Genomic DNA, 27,513 nt, shown 5'->3' with positions numbered 1-27,513 from the left:
CTGAACTAAATCTGTGGTATAAAAATAAAGTCTATTAAAAGAATCCAAGGCCCCCTCTCATCTCACGATAAGATAAAGTCCCCATCCATTTTGCTCCTCTCAGCCCTGGAGAAAGGAAGAGGCCAGGTCCCACCACCTTCCACCAGCATGGACCCCCAGTCCAGACCCCACGCCTTTTCTCAGCATCCTCAGACCAGCAGGACTTGCAGCGATGGGGGATTAGGCACCTAACTTCTCCTTCATCTACCTTTGGCTGGGGGCCTCCAGCCTTGACCTTCGCTCTGAGAGTTTCAGGCAGGTCCAGAGCCAGTTCTCCCATGACGTGATCTGTTTCCAGGGCAGGTTCCTGCGTAAGATAAAAGGATTTGGGCTGAACAGGGTGGAGGGAGCATTGGAATGGCACTCAGGGCAAAGGCAGAGGTGTGCATGGCAGCGCCCTGGCTGTCCCTGCAAAGGACACAGGCACTGGGCACTAGAGCCGCTCGGGCCTCTAGGACGGTGCTGCCCTTTGAAGCCATGCCCCAGCGTCCAGGCAATAGGTGGCTGAGGCTGCTGCAGATCTGGAGGGAGCAGGGTTATGAGCACCTGCACCTGGAGATGCACCAGACCTTCCAGGAACTGGGGCCCATTTTCAGGTAAAGCCCTCCCTGGCCCTCGCTGGGAACACCCAGATCCCTGCCCCTGCTGCCCAGGACCCTGCCGGGCACACAGCACTGCCATTCCCAGCAGGTCCCGGCACTCTGCATCCTTTGGAGGATGGGGAGGGAGTGCAGCACGTGCTGGTCTGTGGCGCTGCCAGGGCGGGGGATAGTACAGAGCAAACCCCAGCTCGCTGCAGAGAGGGCAGGACCCAGAGGCACTGAAGTTGAGAAGTTACAGGGAGGCAGCAGGAGGGCTTCAGCTGTGAAGCCGCTAATCCAGGAGCGGGGAGGGTGGACAGGAGACACTTTGGATTGGGACTGCAGGGTGGGGCCAGGGGGGACAGGACCCTGTCCAGCAGGGCCTCGTGCTTGGCCCCACAGGTACAACTTGGGAGGAGCACGCATGGTGTGTGTGATGCTGCCGGAGGACGTGGAGAAGCTGCAGCAGGTGGACAGCCTGCATCCCCGCAGGATGAGCCTGGAGCCCTGGGTGGCCTACAGACAACATCGTGGGCACAAATGTGGCGTGTTCTTGCTGTAAGCGGCGAGCTGGGAGCTGAGAGCTGGGAGCAGGGTGGGCAGCCTGGGTGTAGGGGGGAGGCGAGAGAGGCAGGACCTGAAAGCACATCTGCCCTGGGCCCCTGTGGTGGGCAGTGAGGGTGAGCACCCGGCCCAGAGGACGGCTATCCCGTGGGGTCGCGTCTGCCCTGTGGGTTGGGGAAGCCGGGCAGTGATGGAGAAATGGGCACGGGCACCTCTGCAGAGGAGAAGACACAGAACAATGAGCCCTTCTGTGTCATAAGAACCCGCTCTGCACCGACCTCGGCGGCTGCTTTCTCTTGCGGTCTGGGGACTCTCCTTCCCACAGGTCAGAAAACTGAGGCCCTGAGAAGAGGACTCCCGCTGGCCCAGGTCACAGGCTGTGAGTGCTGAGCCTGGTGTTCGCCGGGGCCGCAGCCTCCCTCGGGGCGCTCAGGGTCCCTGCAGTCCTGGCAAACCTTCCTGATGGGGACAGTCCGGGGCAGGAGGCAGGTGGGGACGCAGGTGGCTGGTGGCTCCGTTGCTCTCCGAAGCAAGGCACCAGGTGGGGCGGTTGATGGCACTGGGGAGGATGTTTCCTGGCCCGTGGAGAGGGTGGCGCCTGGGCAGGTGGGCAAGGAGAGGCTGATGCTTGGAGTTGGTCACCTGCAGGGATGTTGTCATTAGGACGGGGGAAGGACTGGACGAGGATGTCACAGTGGCGAGAGCCCTCACTCCATGGCAGGAGGAGACTGCTCTTGGGAATAGCAGGGTTTAGGTAAAAGGGCATCCAAGGGTGGGGGCCTTCACTGAGGCTGGCTGACAGACGATACCTGGGAGTCAGGACGCAGGAAGGCAGGTGCAGGAGGCTGGGTGCGCATAACAGAAGGAAGGGGAGCGCACCTGTGTGTGTGTGTCTTGCATCTGTGCACATGCTGTGTGTTTCTCTGTACCTGCATTTGCACGTGTTGTGTGTGCATGTGCGTGTAGACGTGTCTGTGTGTGTGCATGTATGATGTGTGGTGTGTGCACGAGTGTCTCTGTGTGTGCATGTGCAGGTGCTGGCATGGGTGTAGTGTCTGTGCACACGTGTGCATGTGTCTCTTCACACATGGTGTTGAGGTCTTGCATGGGCACACGTGTGCATGTGCATCTTCTGCCTGTCATCACTGTCAACAGCTGACAGCAGCCAGCTGGACACAAATAAAGGAGTTTTGCAGGAATGTGGCTGACAGGGGAAATTCCTGCTCACCATTCCCTGGGGGCATCCATGGAGCCCCCACGCACTCTGGGCTGTGGGTGAGGATGGCATGAGGCACAGAGCTTGGTTTCTGTCCTGCAGAAGATACAGATGCTTCACAGAGACAGGCAGAGGCTGCTGCCCCAGAGGCACTGTGCCCAGGGCAGGGAAGGGCGGGGAGGAGAGGGCAGCCAGGGGCTCTCCCCTCAGGACACTGTGTGGGTGAGGTGGGGAAAACTTGACAACAGCGGTCACCTCCTTTCTTGGAGAAAAGCCCTCCCTGCCACTACAGGGAGGGCCTGCATGGGTGAGGTGGTACCAGACTTGGGGCGCCAGGTCCCGGGAATGACCTCAGTTACCCTGTCAGCACCTGCGGGCAGAAGCTACCGTCTCATCCCTGCTTAGACCTGAGTGGCCTTTCCCAGCACCTGGAGCTCGAACACAAACAGGCAGCTTCCACCAGGGCCCCCAGTCAGCTCCCTGCAGTCCGATTCCCCGTGGGGACAAGGAGGATGGGATACGGGTCAGGGCCTATGTCTTGCTGGGGCGGCCTCACAAGCTCTGCCCTGGCCTCTGTAGGAATGGGCCTGAATGGCGCTTCAACCGATTGCGGCTGAACCCAGATGTGCTGTCGCCCAAGGCCGTGCAGAGGTTCCTCCCGATGGTGGATGCGGTGGCCAGGGACTTCTCCCAGGCCCTCAGGAAGAAGGTGCTGCAGAACGCCCGGGGGAGCCTGACCCTGGACGTCCAGCCCAGCATCTTCCACTACACCATAGAAGGTGTGGGTCAGGCGGGAAGGTCCAGCCTCAGAGACCCTGGAGTGGCCAGGGACGGGGATGGGCGACTGGAGGGAGTGGGGGGAGGCCCGGGGCTGCCTTGTGCTCAGCAGTGCACCCTCCCCGCAGCCAGCAACTTAGCTCTTTTTGGAGAGCGGCTGGGCCTGGTTGGCCACAGCCCCAGCTCTGCCAGCCTGAACTTCCTCCATGCCCTGGAGGTCATGTTCAAATCCACCGTCCAGCTCATGTTCATGCCCAGGAGCCTGTCTCGCTGGACCAGCCCCAAGGTGTGGAAGGAGCACTTTGAGGCCTGGGACTGCATCTTCCAGTACGGTGAGGCCAGGGACCCGGGCAGTGCTATGGGGAAGGGACACCACGGGGGCCCAATTTCTCCCTCTCCACCGCCCAGCGGGGAATGCAGACCACAGGGAGGGGCCGGGGATTCCTCACCATCCTGCCAGGGAGATTGGTGTGAGGCTGGGGCTGGGCTGGGCTGATCCAGAGAATTTGGGATGAGAGCAGGGAGACTTGGGTGTCGGGGCAGGCTGGGCAGGACACTGAAGGACACTTCCCAGCACCAAGGTCTGAGGGGTGCCTCCTGCTCCCCGGACAGGCGACAACTGTATCCAGAAAATCTATCAGGAACTGGCCTTCAACCGCCCTCAACACTACACAGGCATCGTGGCGGAGCTCCTGTTGAATGCGGAACTGTCGCTAGAAGCCATCAAGGCCAACTCTATGGAACTCACTGCAGGGAGCGTGGACACGGTCAGGCCGGCAACCAGCCCCACCCAGAGAGGGTGATGCCAAGTCTGCCTCCCAGGCAGGGCCTGCCAATGCCACACGGCACCCACATGCCCCATCCCCAGGCTACAGGCCCCACATTTCTGTTGCCCTCAGCCTTCTCTTTCCTTTGTTAAGGGATGAGATTTGCAGGGGAGGGGAAATGTGAGCTACCCCTCACATGAGACAGAGTTTGCAGTTACCTGTGTGGGAACCATGCTCCAGGCTGGGACAAAGTTGGATGAGGCCCTGGACACACAGCAGCTGAGTCCCCACTGGAAAGCTCCAGGTGTACAAGGAGAAGGAGGGTTGAGAGGCAGCTGGAGGACTCCACTGGGCACCCTTCCCAGTGTGCCCGGTCACCTCAGGCCAGAAATATAGATGCATGGGAGGGCAGGGTTGTGGGGAAGACAGAAGCACAGGCTCCAGCCAGTGCAGAGGGGCCTGTGGGTGCGCAGTGGGGAGAACCCAATGGAAGCAGAGGGAGCTGGGGCTCCAGAACTCCCTGGATGATGCTGAGGTTTGGCCCCCCTGCCCTAATGGTGGCTGTGAGAACCCACCCTGAAGAGGCTGCAGGGGACCTGGGCCTTGGTGGAGATGGGGGTCACCTTTCCCTCAAGAAGTCAGGGAATCTGGCCCAAGTGGTTATCAAGGTTTCAGATCCGGGGTCCCAGGGCTCTGTCATGCTCAGGGCATGCATGTCTCCACCCCTCAGAGGGAGGTTGTCCTGGGAGCGGTGTCCCGGGGGCTGAGTCCTCCTGTGCAAGGTCTGATCCTGCAGCCATGGCTTCTGCAGACGGCGTTTCCCTTGCTGATGACGCTCTTTGAGCTGGCTCGGAACCCCGACGTGCAGCAGGCCCTGCGCCAGGAGAGCCTGGCCGCCGCAGCCAGCATCAGTGAACATCCCCAGAAGGCAACCACCGAGCTGCCCTTGCTGCGGGCGGCCCTCAAGGAGACCTTGAGGTGGGTGCTGGCTGAGCCCTCCCTGTGGCCCTGGCCCCTGCTGGAGAGCAGCCCCCACTGGGTGGTGGCAGACAGAATCCGGCTGATAAGCAGCGTCACCCAGCAGCCCATTCCCCTGCACCTGCTCTTCCTCCCCCTCTAGGACAAGGAGCTCTTCTTCCTCTGGAATCCCTCTTCAACGCCCTGGGGATTAACGTGGGGCATGTCCCTCTGGGCTTGGGGCTGCTCAAGTTAGGGGAGGTGTGGCCGGGCTCAGCAGGTGCAAGGAAGCACTTCCTCACGACCTGGGCTTCCCATGGATCTGGGACCTCTGCGGGGTCTTGGGTAGGAAGGGTGCAGAGGGCACGGGAAGCCCCGTCCAGCTGAGGACCCTTTCTATGGATGCCCCCACCTCCAGGCTCTACCCTGTGGGTCTGTTTTTGGAGCGAGTGGTGAGCTCAGACTTGGTGCTTCAGAACTACCACATCCCAGCTGGGGTGAGTGAGCCCCACACCCCTCCAGCTGAGAACCTCCGTCCGCAATCATTCCCTGATCCCCGCTTTGCACCGTCCGCAGACATTGGTGCAGGTGTTCCTCTACTCTCTGGGTCGCAACCCCGCCTTGTTCCCGAGGCCTGAGCGCTATAACCCCCAGCGCTGGCTAGACATCAGGGGCTCCGGCAGGAACTTCCACCACGTGCCCTTTGGCTTTGGCATGCGCCAGTGCCTGGGGCGGCGCCTGGCAGAAGCGGAGATGTTGCTGCTGCTGCACCATGTAAGCAGGCCTGGGGGCAGGGGCGGGACCTGGCCAGAAGAGGCGGGGCCTGCACACCAAGGGCGGGGCTTGCATGGTGTGATTGACACTGGGGAACAGCGGATGGGGCCTTGGTTGGTTGAGGTCGGCTTGACCAGGGAGGGTCTATGCTGAGCAAGACAGGGTAGGATCTGGGTGAGGTTGCTTCTAAACATTGAGATGGGGACTAGGGGAGTGGGGTGGAGCCTGTACAGGATAATGGGGAGCCTGTACAGGATAATGGGGAGCCTGTACAGGATAATGGGGCTTGGGCAAGACCTGGGCAGGATTCAGTCTGGGCCTGGTCTGTAAGGTGGGGCTGGTCAGAAATGGGATAGGTTGGGGCCCAGGCTGCTGCTCCCCCTTCAGCATAATTGTTGCACCTGGGACGATGGGAGGAAGCTGCCCCAGGTCCATGGGCTGCTGACCAGAGCAGATGGAAACCCAGCCTCTGTCCTAGGTGCTGAAACACTTCCTGGTGGAGACACTAACCCAAGAGGACATAAAGATGGTCTACAGCTTCATATTGAGGCCTGGCACGTCCCCCCTCCTCACCTTCAGAGCGATCAACTAGTTGTGCATCTGCACCCAGGGTCCCAGCCTGGCCACCAGCCTCCTCTGCCTGACCCCAGGCCACCCCTCTTCTCTCCCACGTGCACAGCTTCCTGAGTCACCCCTCTGTCCAGCCAGCTCCTGCACAAATGGAACTCCCCAGGGCCTCCAGGACTGGGGCTTGCCAGGCTTGCCAAACAGCAAGGCCAGGGCACAGCTGGAGACGATCTTGCTGATAGGGCCTGACCTTGTCCCCAGCCCCTCCTGGCCCTTTCTCCAGCAAGCAGTGTCCTCCGGGCAGTTTGCCCCCATCCCTCCCAGCGCTGGCTCCAGGCTCCTCGTGTGGCCGTGCAAGGGTGCTGTGGTTTTGTCCCTTGCCTTCCTGTCTAGTCTCACATGTCCCTGTCCCTCTCCCCCTGGCCAGGGCCCCTGTGCAGACTGTGTCAGAGTCATTAAGCGGGATCCCAGCATCTCAGAGTCCAGTCAAGTTCCCTCCTGCAGCCTGCCCCCAGGCAGCTCGAGCATGCCCTGAGCTCTCTGAAAGTTGTCACCCTGGAATAGGGTCCTGCAGGGTAAAAAGGCCCCTGTGGTCACTTGCCCTGACATCCCCATTTTCAAGTGATACAACTGAGTCTCGAGGGGCGTGTGTTCCCCAGCTGATCATGTCAGCCTCATGCCCCAGGCCTCGTCTTTCATGGACCAGGCCTTGTTCCAGCAGTGGGCGTTGGGTCCTCTGCTTCCTGTGCTGTCCCCTGGGGAAGGTCCCGAGGATGCTGTGAGGAGATGGAAGAGTCATGTGGGGTGGGAACCTTGGGTGTGGTTCCGGAAATGTTTTTGGCAACAGGAGAGACAGGATTGGGCCAACAGGGACTCAGATGAGTTTTACTGACTCATTCCTCTGGTTGATACGGAGCCATGCCATGTGCCACGACCTGGGGTGGGCACAGGGAGGCTGCAGTTCCCAACGTGAACCTGCCTTGGGCCTCACGTGCTCCTAGCCCAGCAGAGAGAGTTGACGCGTCCTGAACTGGCCACTCCCCAGTGCTCCCTTGCAGGGAGAGGAAGTGCCCCAGGCTGAGAACGTGCCCAGCCACATCATCTTTATCTCCTGGGATTTTCATTGGGGCAAAGATCTCAGCAGCCAGTTCCTGGTGGCTGACGAGGATCAGAGCGTTTGTTCCCCCATGAAAGGGGAAATACTTTGGTAATCATTCCAGGTGCGTTCAGTAGTTCCAGGGCTCAGGGACTCAAGTCAGTCACCCTGTGACCGCAGGTCGCTTCCCCACCCTGGGCAATGCAGTGCAGCACGGGAAACAAATAAGGGGGAACAAGGCGCACAGACCTCCGAGATGGCTTTCTTGCTTATGGGGCTCTCACAGATGCCCATCCAACTCCCCTAGTCAGCACTAGATCATGGGATCCTAAAATAAACCTTGGAAAAATATTTTAAAGGCTTTTATCTCAAAATTATTACAGATACATTCAAATTGGTTGACATATATATACAGGCAGGTCCCCCACACCCTTCACACAGCCTCCCACCATCAGCAGCTTGCATTTATATAGAACAGTCTTCAAAACAGGAAATTGACAGTGGTACGATTCACTGAGTTTATTTAGAACTTACCAGTGAAATGTGTGCCTGCGAATGGGTGTGTGTGTGTGTGTGTGTGCGCCTGCTTAATTCCATGCAACTCTGTCCCACATGTAAATTTTTGTGTGTTTTTAAATGTAAGCGTAATTATTACTCAGTTGTGGTGAGGCCCACAGGCCAGCAGAAGACTGTGATTGAAGAAATAGTCTGTTACTGACAGCGTGCGGTGGCAGGGCTGTTCTTGCCACCATGACCTCATTGGAAGCACCCGGGTCGATCTGAAGGCAGAGGTTCTAGTTCTTCCTGGGGGAGGAACCAGTGAAAGCAGGGTAAGCAGGCTTGGGACTGATTGCTTTGCATGATTACCCAGGGCTCCGAGTCAGGGATTGTCTCTGGCTGTCTGGTGCCTGACTCTGGGGGAATCTGTTCAGGGGAGCTGTGGCCTGGAGTGTGCGACAAGGTGGCTGGCACAGGGCTTGTGCTGGCAAGACTCCACAGGAAAGGCATTCGCCAGGGGGGACCTTGACCATCTGTAGCAATTGGCCAGCCCTGGTAGGGCATCTTCTCCAGGATGGAAGCCCAGAAAAGCATCGGAAGCACAGAAAATAACAAGGATGATTACATGATCGGCCTGGTGATGCTTGGACGTCATACTGAGAAAGCACTAGAGTCATAAGAGATGAGACATTACAGAGCAGGGCCTAAGATGCCCTAAACAGCAGGAAGACTTTAAAAATACATGTGATTAGAAGGAGGGAGCACAAAGCACAAGGGGTCTTTGCAGGTGGTCCATAATTCGGCTCTCCATCAATATGCTATTAGACAATGAAGTAAATCTGAAATTTCCAGAGTCTCTAACAGTATCTGGGTGGGGTTGCAAAGCATATTTACAAGTGTGATTATGTATATATTCATATGTACAGCATGATTTTATTTTATTTTATTTTTTATTTCCATAGGTTATTGGGGAACGGGTGGGGTTTGGTTACAGGAGTAAGTTCTTTAGTGGTGATTTGTGAGATTTTGGTGCACCCATCACCCGAGCAGTATACTTTGCACCCTATTTGTAGTCTTTTATCCCTCACCCTTTTCCTATCCTTTCTCCCTGAATTTCCAAAGTCCATTGTGTCATTCTTATGCCTTTGCATTCTCATAACTTAGCCCCCACTTATGAGTGAGAACATAAGATGCTTGATTTCCCATTCGAGAGTTACTTCACCTAGCATAATTCCAGGTCACTGTGGATGCTATGAATTCATTCTTTTTTATGGTTGAGTATTATTCCATCATATATATCTATCTATATCTATAACTATATGTATATCTATATCTATATATCACAGTTTCTTTATCCACTCGTTGTTTGATGGGTGTTTGGTTTGGTTCCACATTTTTGCACTTGCAAATTGTGCTGCTATAAACATGCATGTGCAAGTATCTTTTTTGTATAATGACTTCTTTTCTTCTGGGTGGATTGCTGGATCAAATGGTAGTTCTACTTTTAGTTCTTTAAGAAATCTCCACACAGTTTTCCATAGTGGCTGTACTAGTTTACATTCCCACCAGTAGTTAGAAGTGTTCCCTGTTCATCACATCCATGCCAACATCTATTTTTTTATTTTGATTTGTTGATTATGGCCATTCTTGCAGGAGTAAGGGGTATCACATTGTGGTTTTGATGTGCATTTCCCTGATCATTAGTGATGTGGAGCATGTTTTCACATGTTTGTTGGCCATTTGTGTATCTTCTTTTGAGAATTGTCTATTCATGTCCTTAGCCCACATTTTGATGGGTTGGTTTGTTTGTTTCTTGCTAATTTGTTTGAGTTGTTTGTAGATTCTGGATATTAGTCCTTTGTCAGATGTATAGATTGTGAGGCTTTTCTCCCACTCTGTGGGTTGTCTGTTAACTCTGCTGACTGTTCCTTTTGCAGTGCAACAGCTCTTTAGTTTAATTAAGTCCCAGCTATTTATCTGTGTTTTTATTGTATTTGCTTTTGGGTTCTTGGTCATGAAATCCTTGCCTAAGCCAATGTCTAGAAGGGTTTTTCCAATGCTATCTTCTGGAATTTGTATAGTTTCAGGTCTTAGATTTAAGTCCTTGATCCATCTTGAGTTGATTTTTGTGTAAAGTGAAAGATGAGGATCCAGTTTCATTTTCCTACATGAATCTAGACAATTATTCCAGCACCATTTGTGGAATAGGATGCCCTTTCCCCACTTTATGTTTTTGTCTGCTTTGTTGAAGGTCAGTTGGCTGTAACTATTTGGGTTTATTTCTGGGTTCTCTATTCTGTTCCTTGGTCTATGTGCCTACTTTTATACCAGTACCATGCTGTTTTGGTGACTATGGCCTTATAGTATAGCTTGAAATAAGGTAATGTGATGCCTCCAGATTTGTTCTTTTTGATTAGTCTTGCTTTGGCTCTGGGGGCTCTTTTTTGATTCCATATGAATTTTAGGACTGTTTTTCCTAGTTCTGTGAAGAATGATGGTGGTATTTTGATGGGAAATGCATTGAATTTGTACAACATAACTTCAATGCACTTGACAACTACACATATATTTGAATAATAATACTTGGTGTGTTGCTTGTGTCAAGGTAGCAGGTTGATCAATTATGTTTTTGGAGCATAACAATTGGTAAATTAGTAAAGTGTATGTAAAGATTAGTGGCATTTGTGTGTAACCAAGGAAAAAGAGTGGTTGTGATGGTTAGAGATGCAGAGTAGAAGGTCATGGTAGAATCCTGGACAGGATTAGTAGGAGAAGTTTCTGGAGAGTGAGTGGTCCTTTCCCTGGAGGTAAGATGTTGATATGAGACAAGTACCTTCTGGGGAAAGCGATAATCTCCATTAATTTTCAGAGTGGCACAGACAACATCAACCTTTTCCAGGTGTCCCTTGGGCATGGGAGTGTAGGGGTGTCGGTGGTTCTGGAGATCAGGGATTTTATAAGGATCATGGGTGTTATACGTGAGTTGTGTCTCCCAGAAATTTCTGTGATGAACTCCTAAGCCTAGGACCTCAGAATATTACTGTATTTGAAGATAGAGTCTTTAAAGAGATAAACAATGTGAAACCAGGTCATTGGGGTAGACCCTAATCCAATATCACAGGTGTCCTTGGAGGAAAAGGGATTAGAACCCAGGCACAAACAGAAGGTGTCTCTGTGATTTGGTCTATAAGCCAAGGAGAGAAGCTTGAGCAGAAACCATCCCCCCCAACACCTTCGTCCAAGTCTTCTAGCCTCTGGAATTGTGAAAAAACAACTTTCTGTTGTTTAAGCCACCCAGTCCAGGGTACTTTGTTATTGCAGCCAAAGCAAACTAACATGATAGGCTAAGCAGTCAGCAAGCTGCAGAAACTCATTACAATTGCTAAAACCAAAGAAAGAAAAGCAATCCATGTCCTGTGTCCAGTTCATGCCTTAGTGTAGCTGAACCCAGGATTGGCTGCTTGCTGCATGAAAACCAAACTCGAGAGACAAGAGTTGGTGGGAGGAAAAGCAGGTGTATTCAACAGCCAGCAACCTGAGGAGATGGCAGACTAGCGTCACCAAGACCATCTCAATACAGTACAAATTTTAGGCTCTTTTTAGTTAAGGGAAAAGGGAAGAGGAGGGAGGTGTGATTGAGAGGTGACCAATGACCACAGACTCCAGGGAGCCAGCAAGGGTCCGAGGAGATTGAAAACTTCTTTGTCCTTGGTCAGGTCTCAATGCCCCTGTAAATCTTTAACAAAACATAGTTAACTGTTTACATGCCTTTCCTTTGAGCTCAGAATTAGTTTTAAAAACTACATGACTGCTGTTTTTGTATTATTAACTCAGTGCTCTAAAATTATCCTCGCCCATGTGCAGGAATCAGTAAAGGCCCTTTAAACAAAAAATGGAGTGAGTTATGTGTGTTCATTTGTTGCTTCACTTTTAGATTAGGAAAGGCAGTCCATGGGCATTGCTGGGGAGTTGAGATTTTAGAGCCTGGGATGAAGTTGTGTCCTGAGTTGGGGGAGAAATCTTCTCCAATGGCAAGTTCTTGAGCTGAGTTGAGGTCCTCCAAGACAATGTCATCTCCTGGGTGTTCTCCTGGGCCAGAGTGATGCCATCTGGGATGTGCAAGTGACATTTTCTTTTTAGTGGATACCTACTTGAGTTGATGTGGGTCTTGCGTTTATAGCTCTATGGTTTTATAATGAGCCTGAGGCCGAGCTCCAGCATTAATTGCTCTCTAGGGCAGGCCCACTAATTTGGTCAATTGCAGTGGCCCTGAGCCTAAGTTGTGTGGTTAATGAAGATCAACCTCAACCTCCCAGGCTCAGCCTGTAGCTGGGACTACAGGAGCGCACCACCACATTGGCTGTTTCATTTTTTGTGGAGCTGGGGTCTCCCTGTGCTGCCTAGGCTTTCCAGATGATAGAGTAAGGGTTCTTAATCGGGCTGGTCTTGAACTCCGGGGCTCAAGCAATCCTTCCCTCCTGCCTTGGCCTCCCAAAGTGTCATGATTACAGGCATGAGCCACTGCACCTGGCTTAATATTAATTATTTAACTGGGCCCCATTTTACCAAGCCAACGTCCAAGTGCCAAGTCTCCATTTTATTTTAATTATCATTCATCATGTTAAAGCATCTATGAGTATTATGGGCTATTATAGGGCAAAGGCTACTATGACCAAGGGAAAGTGAGGCACACCTGTTTTATCCCCTATTTTGTATTTAGTTACTTTCCTAAGATTGTAGGAGGTACAATGTGTAAATTGGGTGGAACCCTCAGATATAAGAATAATTTGAGCTCCAGGATTGATTAAGTTCATGAAGCGTTGTCAACAGGTCCGTTTCAGCAAACACTAAAGTTAATTTAAAATCCACATGGGTAGAGACACAAAATCCATTCAGTGCACTTTATCCTTCTGCTATAGAAGTCCTTTTAGCATGTACAGTTTGTTACATATTTGTTTGATATATATTTATAATATGTATAACTTATTTTTTTCAGTATATAAATTTTGGTATACAAATTTTGGATTTTCAGTTGGGTCAGTTATGTAACTAATTTAGTTTTATTTATACGTGTAAATATGTATTTATCAGATAGTTATACTTAACTAAAATCTAAAACACCTAAAAGATATTAAAATAAACTAGAATATGTATCTAATTTATTTGTTTGTTCCCTTTGTATCTGGGGTTTTTGTTTTTGTTTTTCTTTACTCTTTTCTCATTGTTTTTGGTTTATTTTTGACTTTTAGCCACCTGATAGCCGTGGTTGTCATTTTCTGTATTTGGCTGACAAGAGAAAGGAGGCGAGGGCCCTGGAGCCGGTCTCCGGCAGGGCAGCACCTCCTCCTGAGCCACTGCAGCTGCCCGGCCGCGTGCAGCAGCTATAGGCTCTTTTATTCTTTAAAAAAAAAAAAAAAAAAAAGGAAAAATTTTCTCAGTTTTTCATTTTGTATCTTCTGTCCCCAGCTTTGTCCCCACTTGGAGTGTTGAGCTAATAAACTCCTCGGGGGCCCCAGGGGCTGCTCTGTGAGCAGCAGCGTCCCCTCCTGGGGTGTCATGGTCCACCTCAGAGACGCTGGGGTTTACACCAGGAGAGCACTAGGGCCCCCGACTGATGTTTCAGGCTTTTTGTTTTGAGTATGGAGCGCTTGCACGTTGCGTCCGTGAGCACGGAAGAGGCATTTTACGGCCTCTGATTAGCAGGACCCCACCCTCACCTCCTTGGGATTTTGAGGGAGCCGAACCCCAGTACCCCTCTCCTTTCCCCTTTTTTATTAAACACTGAGCTCCTGGTCTCCAGGGATGGCGTTCGGCTGGGGGCAAATGGAGACCACAGCGGGGGAAGCAGCAGCCCCCGTGAGCTCAGGAACAGAGCTTTGCAGACGGTCCTGCTGTGGTCCCTGCGGTGGCCGCCGTCACACTGAGTCCAGGCCGGGGAGCAGCGTTCCCTCCACTCTCCCTCCACCCCGTGGGACGCGCTGAAATTACAGGGAAATAATAACAGTTTGCCCAGCGCTCGTCAGCGTCGCCCATCAGCGCAGCAGGCACGTCCCACCGCGCTGGAGGGAAGTCGCCCTTGCTCTTTGAAGCAGTTTCCTAAACTTAAGACCAACATCAAAAAGGCCTGTCCCCGGGACCATCGTTTCTGAATGTGGGCCAATGGCCCAGTGCAGACCTGAACTGAGGGCAGACTCAGCTTTTGAGTTTTGAATTTGGGATGAGACTCCAGAGCAACGCCTGGCAAATGCCACCAGCAGCAGCAGCACAGAGGGTGCAGGCATGCCAACAGGCGGCTTCCTGGCCGCCACTGAGCTCGAGTCTGAGCTGGACCATTGGCCTAAATTTGGGGATGATGCTCCCAGGGGCACCTGTCTGTTGGAATCCATTAGGAAGCCAAGAATCGCCTGGTGGTGTATCCTTCCAGTCTGAGGCCACAGTACCCACTCCCTGCAGCAGTGGTATTAAGATGCAGGTTTAAAAAGACACGGGTATAGTGAGGCCAGGAGACCATGGCCACTGAAAAGCTCGTCTGTTACTCGCAGGTGATGGGGACGTGTCACAACAGGCAAGGCCATGTGCAGAAGCACCAGGGCGGGTCTGGGGCTGAGGGTATGGGGGAAAACATGGGCAGGAGCCTTGAGAGTGGTTTCTGTGAGAGGCAGCGGGAAGGACAGAGTGCGCAAGCTTAGGACTGGCTGGCTTGAACAATTTCAGCAGACTTGGGCATAGACATCTTCGTAGTTAGTAACTGGCTCTAGGGTGGGGATGAGGCCGGGGCGTGAGAGCCCCAGAGAGGGAAGAAGCATGTGGGGTGGGCGCTCTCAGGCACAGTCATGGGCCGGCCACCCACTGTTGAGGAGCTGGCTGGGCCTGAGAGCGGCCGTTTCTTCAGGGTCAGCCAGGCCCCAGATGTCAAAGCGTTAGAAATCCTAAAGGGCAGGTCACGCAGTGCACGTGCCAACAGAGTCAAGATGAGGAGCTAGATCAGCGACACCAGGTTTTCTCATCCCACACTTTATACTCACCCAGCCCCATCCCTTGCTCCTGGCAACCGACAGACTGTTTTCCGGTGCTATAATTATGTTATTTCACAAATGTTCAATGCATGGACATACATACATAATACAATATGTATAATTTCAAGATTACCTTTTGTTCCTCACCGTAATTTCCTCAAGGTTCTCTCAAATCGTTTTGTGTATCAGGAGTCCTTTCCTTTATTACCTGGTAGGATTAACAGTGTGGATTGCCACAGCATGGAAAGCTGGGGTCTGGTCTGCCCCGGAGAGGGAGCCCCTCTTCCTCCACTTGCACCTTGAGGGTGTCCAGCCTATTCGAGGACAGTTGCTCTGGCTTTGCCCCGTGATCGCAGCCCCAGGATCTTCTCCAGGCGGCTCAAACTCTTCTCCAGGCTCTCAAACTCTTCCAAAAAAACTGAAGAGGAGATAATACTTCCAAACTCATTTACAAGGTCAGTATTACCTTAATACCAAAGCCCAACAAAGACATCACAAGAAAATAAAATTTCAAGCCAATATCCCTGATGGACACAGATACAAAATTCCTCAACAAAATACTAGCAAATTGAGTTCAACAGCAGATTAAAGGGATCATTCACCATGATTAACTGAGATTCATTTCAGTGATGCAAGAATTGTTCATATACGCAAATCAATAAATGTGATTCACTACAGTAATAAAATGAATGGCCTTAGGATCATCTCAATAGATGCAGAAAAACACTTGATAAAATTCAACATCCTTTCATAATAGAAACTCCCAGCAAATTAGGTGTAGAAGGAATGTACCTCAACACAATAAAAGCCATATATAGAAATCTCTCAGCTAATATCACACTCAATGGTGAAAATTTGAAGGCTTTTCCTGGAAGACGAGGAATAAGACAAGAATGTCCATTCTTGCCATTGCCATTCAACATAGTGCTGGAAGTACTAGACAGAGCAGTTAGGTAAGGGAAAGAAATAAAAAGCACCAAAATTAAAAGGGAAGAAATCAAATTGTCCTCATTTGCAGATGACAATGATCTTATAAATAGAAACCCTAAAGACTGCAACCAAAAAAAACTGATAGAACTAAACTAAATTCAATAAAATTGCAAGATAAAAAAGTCAACAGACAAAAATTCATAGCATTTCTGCATACTGGTAACAAACTATCCAAAAAAAAAAAGAAATAAAAAAAACACAATTTTTCCGGGCACACTGTCTTATGCCTGTAATGCCAGTTACTCAGGGGGTTAGGGAGTGGGGCTGAGGTGGGAGGATCATTTGAGCCCAGGAGTTCCAGGCTGTAATAAGCTGTAATCGTGCCACCGCACTACAGCCTGGGTGACAGAGCAAGATTCCATCTCTTAAAAAAAAAAAAAAAAGAAAGAAAAAATATCCCATTAATAATAGCTACAAAATTTTAAAAAATTAGGAATAAATTTAACTAAGGAGGTGAAAGACCTATGCACTGAAAACTATAAAACCTTATTAAAAGAAATTGGGGAGAGGAGGTGAAGCAAGGTGATGGAATAGAAAGCTGAGCCAATTGTCCCCCTGGCAGCAGTGGTGTGATGTGGAGTGCATTTCAGTGCACTGGGGGAGGGAGAGTGCAGCAACTGTGAGGCATTGAACTCAATGCTATCCTACTAGAGCAGAAAGCAAAACCAGACCAAACTCAGCTGATGCCTGCCAATGGAGAGAGCATTAAACCAGCCTTAGTTCACAGGTTCTGAAGGTTAGGAACAAAACAAACAAACAAACAAACAAAAACAAAACAAAACAAAAACGAAACAAAACAAAACCCAGCCCTAGCCAGAGGAAAATTGCTGATCCCAGTGGTACAAACTGGAGTTGCCTCAAGCCTCATTACTACAGACTAGAGTTTCAAGTTTATTTAGAGCACCTCTAAATAAAGGGGACCTCAGGACTTTGGAGGTACCCTTTAAAGCACCTCTAAACAAACTTGAAAGGCAGTCTAGGCCACAAGAACTGCAACTCCTGCTGCTGAACTGGGCCCAGAGCCAGTGGACCAGTGGGCACGTGAGATACTTAGGCAATAGCTGGGGCAGATAAGGGAGGGCTGGCATCACACCCCTCTCCTAACCACAGGCTGCACAGCTTGAAGCTCCAAAGAAGATCCCTTCCTTCTACTTGAGGAGAGGAGAGAAAAGAAAGGGGAGGACGTTGTCTTACATCTTGGATACCAGCTTCAGCCACAGCGGGATAGGGCACTGGTCAGAGTCCTGAGGTCCCCTTTCCAGGCCTTAGCTCTCAGATGACATTACTAGACATACCTTAGGCCAGAAGGGAACCTGCTGCCTTGAAGGGAAGGGCCAAGTCTGGCAGGAATCATCACCGGCTAACTGAAGAGACCTTGAACCTTGAATAAGAAGCAGCTATACCCAGGTTCTTCATCAAAGGCTTTAGGTGAGAATCTGAGACTTGCTGGCTTCAGGTGAGGCTTAGCAGATTCCCAACTGTGGTGAGAGAGATAGACCCCCCAATACAATAGTAAGTGGAGACCTCAATACCTCACTTTGACTATCGGACAGATCTTCCCGACAGAAAATCAACAAAGAAACATCAGACTTAATCTGCACTATAAACCAAATGGACCTAGTAGATATTTGCAGAATATTTTATCCAACAGCTACAGAATACACATTATTTTCCTCAGTACATGGATCATTCTCAAGGATAGACCATAGGTTAGGTCAAAAAACAAATCTTAAAACATTCAAAAAATTGAAATAATATTGAGCATCTTCTATGACCACAATGAAATAAAACTAGAAATCAATTAACAAGAAGAATTTTGGAAACTGTACAAATATATGGAAGTTAAACAATATCCTCCTGAATGACCAGTGGGTCAATGAAAAAATTAAGAAGAAAATTGAAAAATTTCTTGAAACAAATGATATGGAAACAAAACATACCAAAATTTATGGGATACAGCAAAAGCAGTACTAAGAGGGAACTTTATAGATGTACGTGCCTATCTCAAAAAAGAAAAACAACTTCAAATAAAACCTAAGGAACAGAAATAAATGAAATTGAAATGAAGAAAGTGACACAAAAGATCAATGAAACAAAAAGTTGGGGTCTTTTTTTGAAAAGATAAACAAAATTGACAAAACTTTAGCCCAACTAAGAAAAAAGAGAGATGATTCAAATAAATAAAATCAGAAATGAAAAAAGAGATATTAAAACTGATGCTGCAGAAATTCAAAGGATAATTAGTGGCTACTATGAGCAACTACATGCCAACAAATTGGAAAATCTAGAAGAAATGGACACATTTCAAGACACAAAAACCTACCAAGATTGAACCTTGAAGAAACAACCTGAACAGACAAATAGCAAGTAATGAGATTTACTCCATAATAAAATGTCTCCAAGTAAAGAGAAGCCCTGGACTCAATAGCTTCACCACCGAATTCTACCAAGCATTTAAAGAAGAACTAGCACCAATCCTACTGAAACTATTCTGAAAAATAAAGGAGGAAGGAATACTTCCGAACTCATTCTACAAGACCACTATTACCCTGATACCAAAACCAGACAGACACATAAAAAAATTAAAGGCCAGTATCTCTGATAAATATTGATGCAAAAATCCTCAACAAAATGCTATCAAATTGAATTCAACAATACGTTAAAAAGACCATTCATCATGACCAAGTGAGCTTTATCTCTGGGACGCAAGAATGGTTCAGCAAATGCAAATCAATCAGTGTGATACATCCTATCAACAGAATGAAAGATAAAAACTGTATGAACATTTCCACTGATGCTGAAAAACATTTAATAAAATTCAACATCCCTTCACGATAAAAACAAACCCTCAAAAAACTGGTTGTAGAAGGAATATACTTTAACATAATAAAAGCCATATATTACAGACCCACAGCTAGTATCATACTGAATGGGGGAAAACCGAAAGCCTGTCCTCCAAGATCTAGAGAATGACAAGGATGGCCACTATCACCACTGTTATTCAACATAGTACTGGAAGTCCTAGTTAGAACAATCAGACAAGATAAAGATATAAACAGCATCCACATTAGAATGGAAGCAGTGAAATTATCCTTGTTTGCAGATTATATAATCTTATATTTGGAAGAACATAAAGACTCCCCAAAAATCTATTAGAACTTATAAACAAATTCAGTAAAGTTGCGGAATACAAAATTAACTTACAAAAATCAGTAGCATTTCCATATGCCAACAGTGAACAATTTGAAAAAGAAATAAAAAGTAACTCCATTTACAATAACCACAAATAAAATTAAATACCTGAGATTAACTAAAGAAGTGAAAGATCTCTATAAGGAAAACTATTAAACACTGATGAAAGAAATTGAAGAAGACACCAAAAAATGGAAAGATATTCCATGTTCATTGATTGGAAGGATTGATACTGTTAAAATGTCCATACTACCCAAAGCAATCTGCAGATTCAATGCAGTCCCTCTCAAAATACCAGTGACATTCCTCACAGAAATAGAAAAACAATCCTAAAATCTGTATGGAACCACAAAAGGCTCGGAATAGCCAAAGTTACCCTAAGCAAAGGAACAAAACTGGAGAAATCACATTACTTGACTTTAAATTATACTACAGAAGTATAGTAAGCAAAACAGCAGGGTACTGGCATTAAAACAGACACATAGATCAATGGAATAGAACAGAGGGCTAAGAAAAAAATCCATACACAACAATGAACTCATTTTTGACAAAGGTGCCAAGGAAAAGACAGTCTCTTCAAGAAATGGTGCTGAGAAAACTGGATATCCATATGCAGAAGAATGAAATTAGATCCCTGTTTCTCACCATATACAAAAATCAAATCAAAATGGATTAAAGTCATAAATATAAAACCTCATACTATGAAACTACTACAAGAAAACATTGGGGAAACTTTCCAGGACATTGGTCTGGGCAAAGATTTCCTGAGTAATACCCCACAAACACATGCAACCAAAAGAAAAATGGACAAATAGGTTTACATCAAGTTAAAAAACTTCTGCACAGCAAAGTAAACAATTGCCAAGGTGAAGCGACAACCCACAGAACGGGAGAAAATATTTGCAAGCTACCCATCTGACAAAGGAGTAATAATCAGAATATATAAGGAGTTCAAACAACTCCATAGGAAAAAAAATCTAATAATCCAACTTAAAAATGGGCAAAATATTCGAATAGACATTTCTTAAAAGAAGACACAAACAGCAGACAGGCATATGAAAAGCTGCTCAACATCATTATCATCAGAGAAATGCAAATAAAAACTACCATGAGATATTTTCTCACCCCAGTTACAATGGCTTATATCCAAAAGGCAATAACAAATGCTAGCAAGGATGTGGAGAAAAGGGAACCCTTCTACACTGTTGGTGGGAATGTAAATTAGTGCAACCACTATAGAAAATAGTTTGGTGGTTTTTCAAAAAACTAAAAATAGAGGTACCATACAATCCAGCAATCTCATTGCTAGGTATATACCCAAAAGAAAGGAAATCGGTATATGGGATCTGCACTAGCATGCTTATTGCAGCATTGTTTCACAATAGCCAAGATTTGGGAGCAACCTAAGTGTGCATCAACAGATAAAAGGATAAAGAGAATGTAGTAAATATACACAATGGAGTACTATTCAGCCATGAAAAAGAATTTGATCCTGTCATTTGCATCAACATGGATGGAACTGCAGATTATTACATTAATTGAAATAAGCCAGGCACAGAAAGACAAGCATTGCATGTTCTCACTTATTTGTGAGATCTAAAAATTGAAACAATTGAACTCATGGGGTACAGAGTAGGACAATTACCAGAGGCTGAGAATGGTAGTGAGGGGTGACGGTGAGGTTAGAATGGTTAAAATACAGAAAGAATGAATGAGACCTACTATTTGATAGCACAACAGGGTGATAATAATCAATGACAATTTAATTGTACATTTAAAAATCACTAAAAGAGTATAATTGTGAGACGGTTTGGCTGTGTGTCCCCATCCAAATCTCATGTCGAACTGTAATTCCCACGTGTTGGAGGAGGGTCCTGGTGGGAGGTGCTTGGATCATGGAGGGGTGGTTTCTAATGGTTTAGCACCATCCCCCTTGTGCTGTCTTATGATAGAGTTCTCATGAGATTTGGTTGTTTGAAAGCATGTAGCAACTCCCCCTTCACTCTCTCTCTCCTGCCCTGTCATGGTAAGACGTGCCTGCTTCCCCTTCATCATCTGCCATGACTGTAAGTTTCCTGAGGTCTCCCAGCTATGCTCCCTGTAAAGCCTGCAGAACTGTGAGTCAACCAAACCTCTTTTCTTTATAAATTACCCAGTCTCAGATAATTATTTATAGCAGTGTGAGAATAGACTAATACAGAAAATTGTTACCAGAGAAATGGGGCATTGCTATAAAGATAACTGGAAAGGTGGAAGTGACTTCAGAACTGGGGAATAGGCAGAAGTTGGAACAATTTGGAGGAATCAGAAGAAGACAGGAAGATGAGAGAAAGTTTGGAACTTCCTAGAGACTTTTTGAATGGCTTCGACCAAAATGCTGATAGTGATATGGACAGAGATGGCCAGGCACATGAGTTCTTAGATGGAGATGAGGAACTTATTGGAAACTGGCATAAAGGTCACTCTTGCTATACTTTGGCAAAGAGACTGGTGGCATTATGCCCCTGCTCTAGAGATCTGTGGAACTTTGAACTTGAGAGAAATAATTTAGGGCATCTGGAAGAAGAAATGTCTAAGCAGCTGCATTCAAGAAGTTACCTGGCTGTTTCTAAAAGTATATTCTCATATGCATGAAGAAAGAGATTATCTGAAACTTGAACTTATATTTAAAAGAGAAAGAGAGTATGAAAGCTTGGAAAATTTGTAGTTTGACCATGTGGTAGAAAAGAAAAACCCATTTTTTAGGGAGGAATTCAAGGCTGTAGAAATTTGCATAAGTAAAGGAGAGCCAAATGTTAATAGCCAAAAGTATTTATCCTTTCTCATGCTGCTATAAGGACATACCTGAGACCGTGTGATTTATACAGAAAAGAGGTTTAATTGGCCCACAGTTCTTATTTTTTTTGTTTTGAGACGGAGTCTCGCTCTGTCGCCCAGGCTGGAGTGCAGTGGCGCAATCTCGGCTCACTGTAAGCTCCGCCTCCCAGGTTCACGTCATTCTCCTGCCTCAGCCTCCTGAGTAGCTGAATTGGCCCACAGTTCTGCACGGCTGGGGAGGCTTCAAGAAGCTTACAATCATGGCAGAAGGGGAAGCAAACACATCCCTCTTCACATAGTAGCAGCAGGGAGAAGTGTAGCATGAAGGGTGAGGGTGGGCAGCCCCTTATAAAATCATTAGATCTCGTGGGAACTCACTCACTATTACAAGAACAGCACAGAGGTAACTGCCTCCATGATTCACTTACCTCCCACTGGGCCCTTCCCATGACACATGGGGATTATGGGAACTACAGTTCAAGATGAGATTTGGGTAGGGACACAGCCAAACCATATCACCAAGACAATGGGGACAATGCCTTTAGGGCATTTCAGAGATATTTGTGGCAGTCCCTCTCATCACAGGCCTGGAGACCTAGGAGGGAAAAATGGTTTTGTGGGCCAGGCCCAGGGCCTTGCTGATCTGCACAGCCTTAGAACATGGTGTCCTGCATCCCAGTGACTCCAGCTTCAGCCATAGTTAAAAGGGGCCAAGGTACATCTCAGGCCATTGCTTCAGAGGATGGAAGCCCCAAACCTTTGTGAGTTTTAATCAGTGAGGCCCTGTGGGTGTGCAGAAGGCAAGAGTTGAGGTTTGGGAGCCTCTGTCTAGATTTCAGAGGATGTATGGAAACAGCTGGATGTCTAGGAAGAAGTCTGCTGCAGGGGCAGAGCCCTGATGGAGAACCTCTACTAAGGCAGTGCAGAGGGGAAATGTGGGGTTGGAGCCCCCACACAGAGTCCCCACTGGGGCACTGCTCAGTGGAGCTCTGAGAAGAGGGCCACCATCCTCCAGACCCCAGAATGGTAGATCCACTGACAGCTTACATCATGCACCTGGAAAAGCCATAGGCACTCACGCCAGCTTGTGAAAACAGCCACAGGGGCTGTACCTTGTAGATCCACAAGGGTGGAGCTGCTCAAGGCCTTGGGAGCCCAGCTCTTGCATCAGCATGACCTGGGTGTGAGACACGGAGTCAAAGGAGAATATTTTGGATCTTTGAGATTTAATGACTGCCTTGCTGGATTTGGGACTTGCATAGGCCCAGTAGCCCCTTTGTTTTGGCCAATTTCTCCCATTTGGAATGACAGCATTTACCCAATGCCTGTACTCATTATATCCTTGAAGTAACTGATTTTTTTTTTTATTTTATAGGCTCATAGGTGGAAGGAACTTGCCTTGTCTCAGATGAGATGTTGGCCTTTTGGTTAAAGCTGGAATGAGTTCAGACTTTGTGAGACTGCTGAGAAGGGATTATTGTATTTTGAAATGTGAGAAGGACATGAGATTTGGGAGAGGCCAGGGACAGAATGATATGGTTTGGCTCTATGTCCCCACTCAAATCTCATGTCTAATTTTAATACACATGATTGACAATCCCCATAATTGAAAAGTGTTAGGAGGATGTGGACAAAGAGGAACTCTTGTACCCTGTTGATGGAAATGTAAATTATCATAAATTATTGGAGGAGGGGCTTGGTGGGAGGTGATTGGATCATGAAGGTGTTTCTAATGGTTTAGCACAATTCCCCTAGTGCTGTCTTGTGATAGAGTTCTCATGACATCTGGTTGTTTGAAAGTGTGTAGCACTTCCCCCTTCTCTCTCTCTCTCTCTCTCTCTCTCTCTCTCTCTCCTTCCCTCCCTCCTGCTCTGCCATGGTAAGACATGCTTGCTTCCTCTTCACTTCCCACCATGATTGTAAGTTTCCTGAGGCCTCCCAGCCATGCTTCCTGTGCAGCCTGCAGAACTGTGAGTCAATTAAACTTTTCTTCATAAACTATCCAGTTTCAGGTAGTTCTTTGTAGCAATGTGACAATGGACTAATACAAATTGGATTGCTTGTAACAGAAAGGATAAATGCTTCAGGAAATGGATACCTCATTCTCTATGATGTGATTATTACACATTGCATACTTGTATCAAAACATATACCCCATGATATGGGTTGGCTCTGTGTCCCCACTCAAATCTCACCTTGAATTGTAATCCCCATAATCTCCACGTGTAAAGGGCAGGACCAAGTGGAGGTAACTGAATCATGGGGGCAGTTTCTCTCTGTTCTCATGATAATGAGTTAGTCTCATGAGATTTGATGGTTTTATAAGCGTCTGGTATTTCCTGTGCTTGCACTCATTCTCTTTCCTGCCACCCTGTGAAGAGGTGCCTTCCACCATGATTGTACTCTTGATAAATTACCCAGTCTCAGGTATTTCTTCATAGCAGCATGAGAATGGACTAATACACCCAATAAATATATACACCTACTATGTATTCACAAAAATTAAACACGAAAAATAAAGAAATTGAAGAGGACACAAAAATGTAAAGAAATCCAGTATTCATCAAATGGAAGAATATTGTTAAAATGTCCATATACCCCCCAAAATATACAGATTTAATACAATTCCGATTAAAATTCCAATGACATTTTTCAAAGTAATAGAAAAAAACAATCCTAAAATTGTTATCACAAAAAAATCCTGAATTAGCCAAAGCAGTTTTGAGCAACAATGAACAAAGCTGAGGGGCATCACACTACTTGACTTTGAAATATACTACAAAGCTATAGTAAGCAACACAGATTGGTATTGACATAAAAACAGACACATAGATTAACGGAACAGAACGCAGAGCCTAGAAATTAATCCATGCATTTAAGGTCAATTGATTTTTGACAAAGATGCCAAGAACATACACAGGGGAAAGGACGGGCTTTTCAACACACGGTGTTGAGAAAACTGGATATCCATAGGCAAAGAATAAAATTAGACCTTTATTGCACTAAATTGTTCTTGCATTGCTATAAAGAAATATCTGAGACTGGGAATTTCTGGGTAATTTATAAAGAAAAGAGGTTTAATTGGCTACGGTCCTGCAGGCTGTAAAGGAAACATGGCACTGGCATCTTATCGGCTTCTGGTGAGGCCTGAGGAAGCTTATAATCATGGAGGAAGGCAAAGGAGGAGCCAGTGTACCAGATGACGAGAGTGGGCATGAGAAAACGAGGGGTAAAGTGCCACATTCTTTTGAACAACAGATCTCATGTGAACTCAGATAACTTATTTTCTACTAAGGGGACACTCTCAACCATTCATGAGGGATCTGCCTCCATGATCCAATACTTCCCACCAGGTTCCACCTCCAACACTGGAGATCACATTCCAACATGAGATTTGGAGGGGACACACATCCAAACCACATTAAAAATTTTTAAGACATCACTTATTTCCCACCATACAGAAAAATCAACTCAAGATGAATTAAAGACTTAAATGTAAAACCTGAAACATTAAAAATCGTGGAAGAAAACATGGAAGAAAGAATCCATGACACTGGTCTTAGCAAATTTTTTTTTTGGATATTAACACAAAACCATAGGCAACAAAAGCAATGATAGACAAAGAGAATACATCAAACAAAAAAAAAATCTTCTGCACAACCAAGAAAGCAATCCACAGAGTGAAGAGAAATGGGGACTAAATATCTGCAAATCTATATCTGATAAGGGTTTAATATCCAAAATACATAAGGCACTCAACTCAATAGCAAGAAAACAAGTAACTGGATTAAAAAATGGACAAAGGACCTGAATATCTATTTCTCAATCTATTTCTCAAATTCCCAGTCTCAGATATTTCTTTATAGCAATGCAAGAACAGTCTAGTGCAATAAGGGTCTAATTTTATTCTTTGCCTATGGATATCCAGTTTTCTCAACACCGTGTGTTGAAAAGCCTGTCCTTTCCCCTGTGTATGTTCTTGGCATCTTTGTCAAAAATCAATTGACCTTAAATGAATGGATTAATTTCTGGGCTCTGCATTCTGTTCCATTAATCGATGTGTCTGTTTTTGTGCCCATACCAATCTGTGTTGGTTACTATGGCTTTGTAGTATATTTCAAAGTCAAGTATATTTCTCAAAAGAGGACGTATGAATGGCTGACAGTATGTGAAAAGGTGCTCAACATCAGTAATCATCAGAGAAATGCAAATTGAAACCACAATGAAATATCACCGGTGGGGCGCAGTGGCTCACGCCTGTAATCCCAGCACTTTGAGAGGCCAAGGCAGGTGTATCACTAGGTTAGGAGTTCGAGACCAGCCGGGCCATCATAGTGAAACACCGTCTCTACTAAAAACACAAAAATTAGCCAGGCATGTTGGCATGTGCCTGTAGTCCCAGCTACTCGGGAGGCTGAGGCAGGAGAATCACTTGAACCTGGGAGGCGGAGGTTGTGGGGAGCCGAGATTGCCCCACTGCACTCCAGCCTAGGCAACAGAGTGAGACTCTGTCTCAAAAAAAAAAAAAAAAAAAGAAATAAAAAGGAAGTATCACCTGACACCAGTTAGAATGGCCTCTATAAAAAAGGGGGAAGATGACAGTGTTGTGAGGATGCAGACAAAGGGGATTCTAGTACCCTGTTGATGGGAATGTAAATTATCACAGCCATTATGGAAAACAGAATGGAAGTTTCTTAAAAATTAAAAATAAAATTACCATATGACTCACCCATATCACGGTGAATCTATATAGATAAAGGAAATGAAATCAGTATGCTGAAGAGATACCTGGACTCCCATGTTGACTGCAGCATTATTCACAATAGGCAAGACATGGAATCAGCCTAAGTGTCCATCAACAGATGAATAAAGAAAATGTGGAATATAGACACAAAGGCTTTAATTCAGCCTTAAAAAATAAGGAAATCTATTATTTGTGACAACATGGATGAACTTGGAAAACGGTTATGTGAAATAAGCCAGGCACGGCCAGGGGTGGTGGCTAACACCTGTAATCCCAGCACTTTGGGAGGCCAAGGCGGGCGGATCACGAGGTCAGGAGATCCAGACCATCCTGCCTAACACGGTGAAACCCCGTCTCTACTAAAAATACAAAAAATTAGCCGGGTGTGGTGGTGGGTGCCTGTAGTCCCAGCTACTGGGGAGGCTGAGGCAGGAGAATAGCATAAACCCGGGAGGCGGAGCTTGCAGTGAGCCGAGATCGCGCCGCTGCACTCTAGCCTGGGTGACAGAGCGAGACTCCGTCTCAAAATAAATAAATAAATAAATAAAAATAAAAAATAAGCCAGGCACAAAAAAAGCAAACGGCAACACATAATCTCACTTATACTGTGGAATCTAAAAAAATAGAACCCACAGAAACAGAGTGGAATGGTGGCTACCAGCAGTTGAGGGCAGGGAGGCAGAGGTACCTGGAGGGCTGCGGTGGGGAGACGTTGGTCAGCAGGTGAAAGGATACAAAGTTTCAGTTAGCGGGGGGGAAAAAGGCCAAGAGATTGATGATGTGACGTGGAACCATGGTTAATAACCATGGACTTGAAAATCTCTAAGACAGTAGACTTGATGTATTCTAAACACACAAAAATAAGTGTCTGAGCTAATAAACATATTATTTAGCTTGATTGTGGCCGAAATTATATTT

At 46.9% G+C, this 27,513-nt stretch overlaps 1 protein-coding gene across 2 annotated transcripts; it reads left to right on the top strand.

Annotated features, from left to right (window-relative positions):
* Positions 1-393: 393 nt before the first annotated feature.
* CYP11B2 (cytochrome P450 family 11 subfamily B member 2) lies at positions 394-7,688 on the top strand. 2 transcript variants are annotated; one of them, XM_055287460.1, is made up of 9 exons: positions 394-635; positions 1,023-1,178; positions 2,980-3,179; positions 3,306-3,509; positions 3,790-3,944; positions 4,756-4,922; positions 5,320-5,398; positions 5,478-5,675; positions 6,154-7,688. In XM_055287460.1, exons 1-9 carry the CDS (start codon positions 397-399, stop codon positions 6,265-6,267), a joined length of 1,512 nt encoding a protein of 503 aa, XP_055143435.1. In that variant the 5' UTR covers positions 394-396; the 3' UTR covers positions 6,268-7,688. The 2 variants fall into 2 exon arrangements, with proteins under 2 accessions (XP_055143435.1, XP_055143436.1); XM_055287461.2 differs by lacking the exon at positions 5,478-5,675 and having other exon boundaries at positions 397-635; positions 6,154-6,812.
* The last annotated feature ends 19,825 nt before the right edge of the window (positions 7,689-27,513 follow it).

The sequence above is a fragment of the Symphalangus syndactylus genome, chromosome 7, assembly GCF_028878055.3.
Source record: "Symphalangus syndactylus isolate Jambi chromosome 7, NHGRI_mSymSyn1-v2.1_pri, whole genome shotgun sequence".
Taxonomy (NCBI): Eukaryota; Metazoa; Chordata; class Mammalia; order Primates; family Hylobatidae; genus Symphalangus; species Symphalangus syndactylus.
The sequence above is the reverse complement of the archived record's forward strand: the minus strand, read 5'-3'. Positions and strand labels throughout refer to the sequence as shown.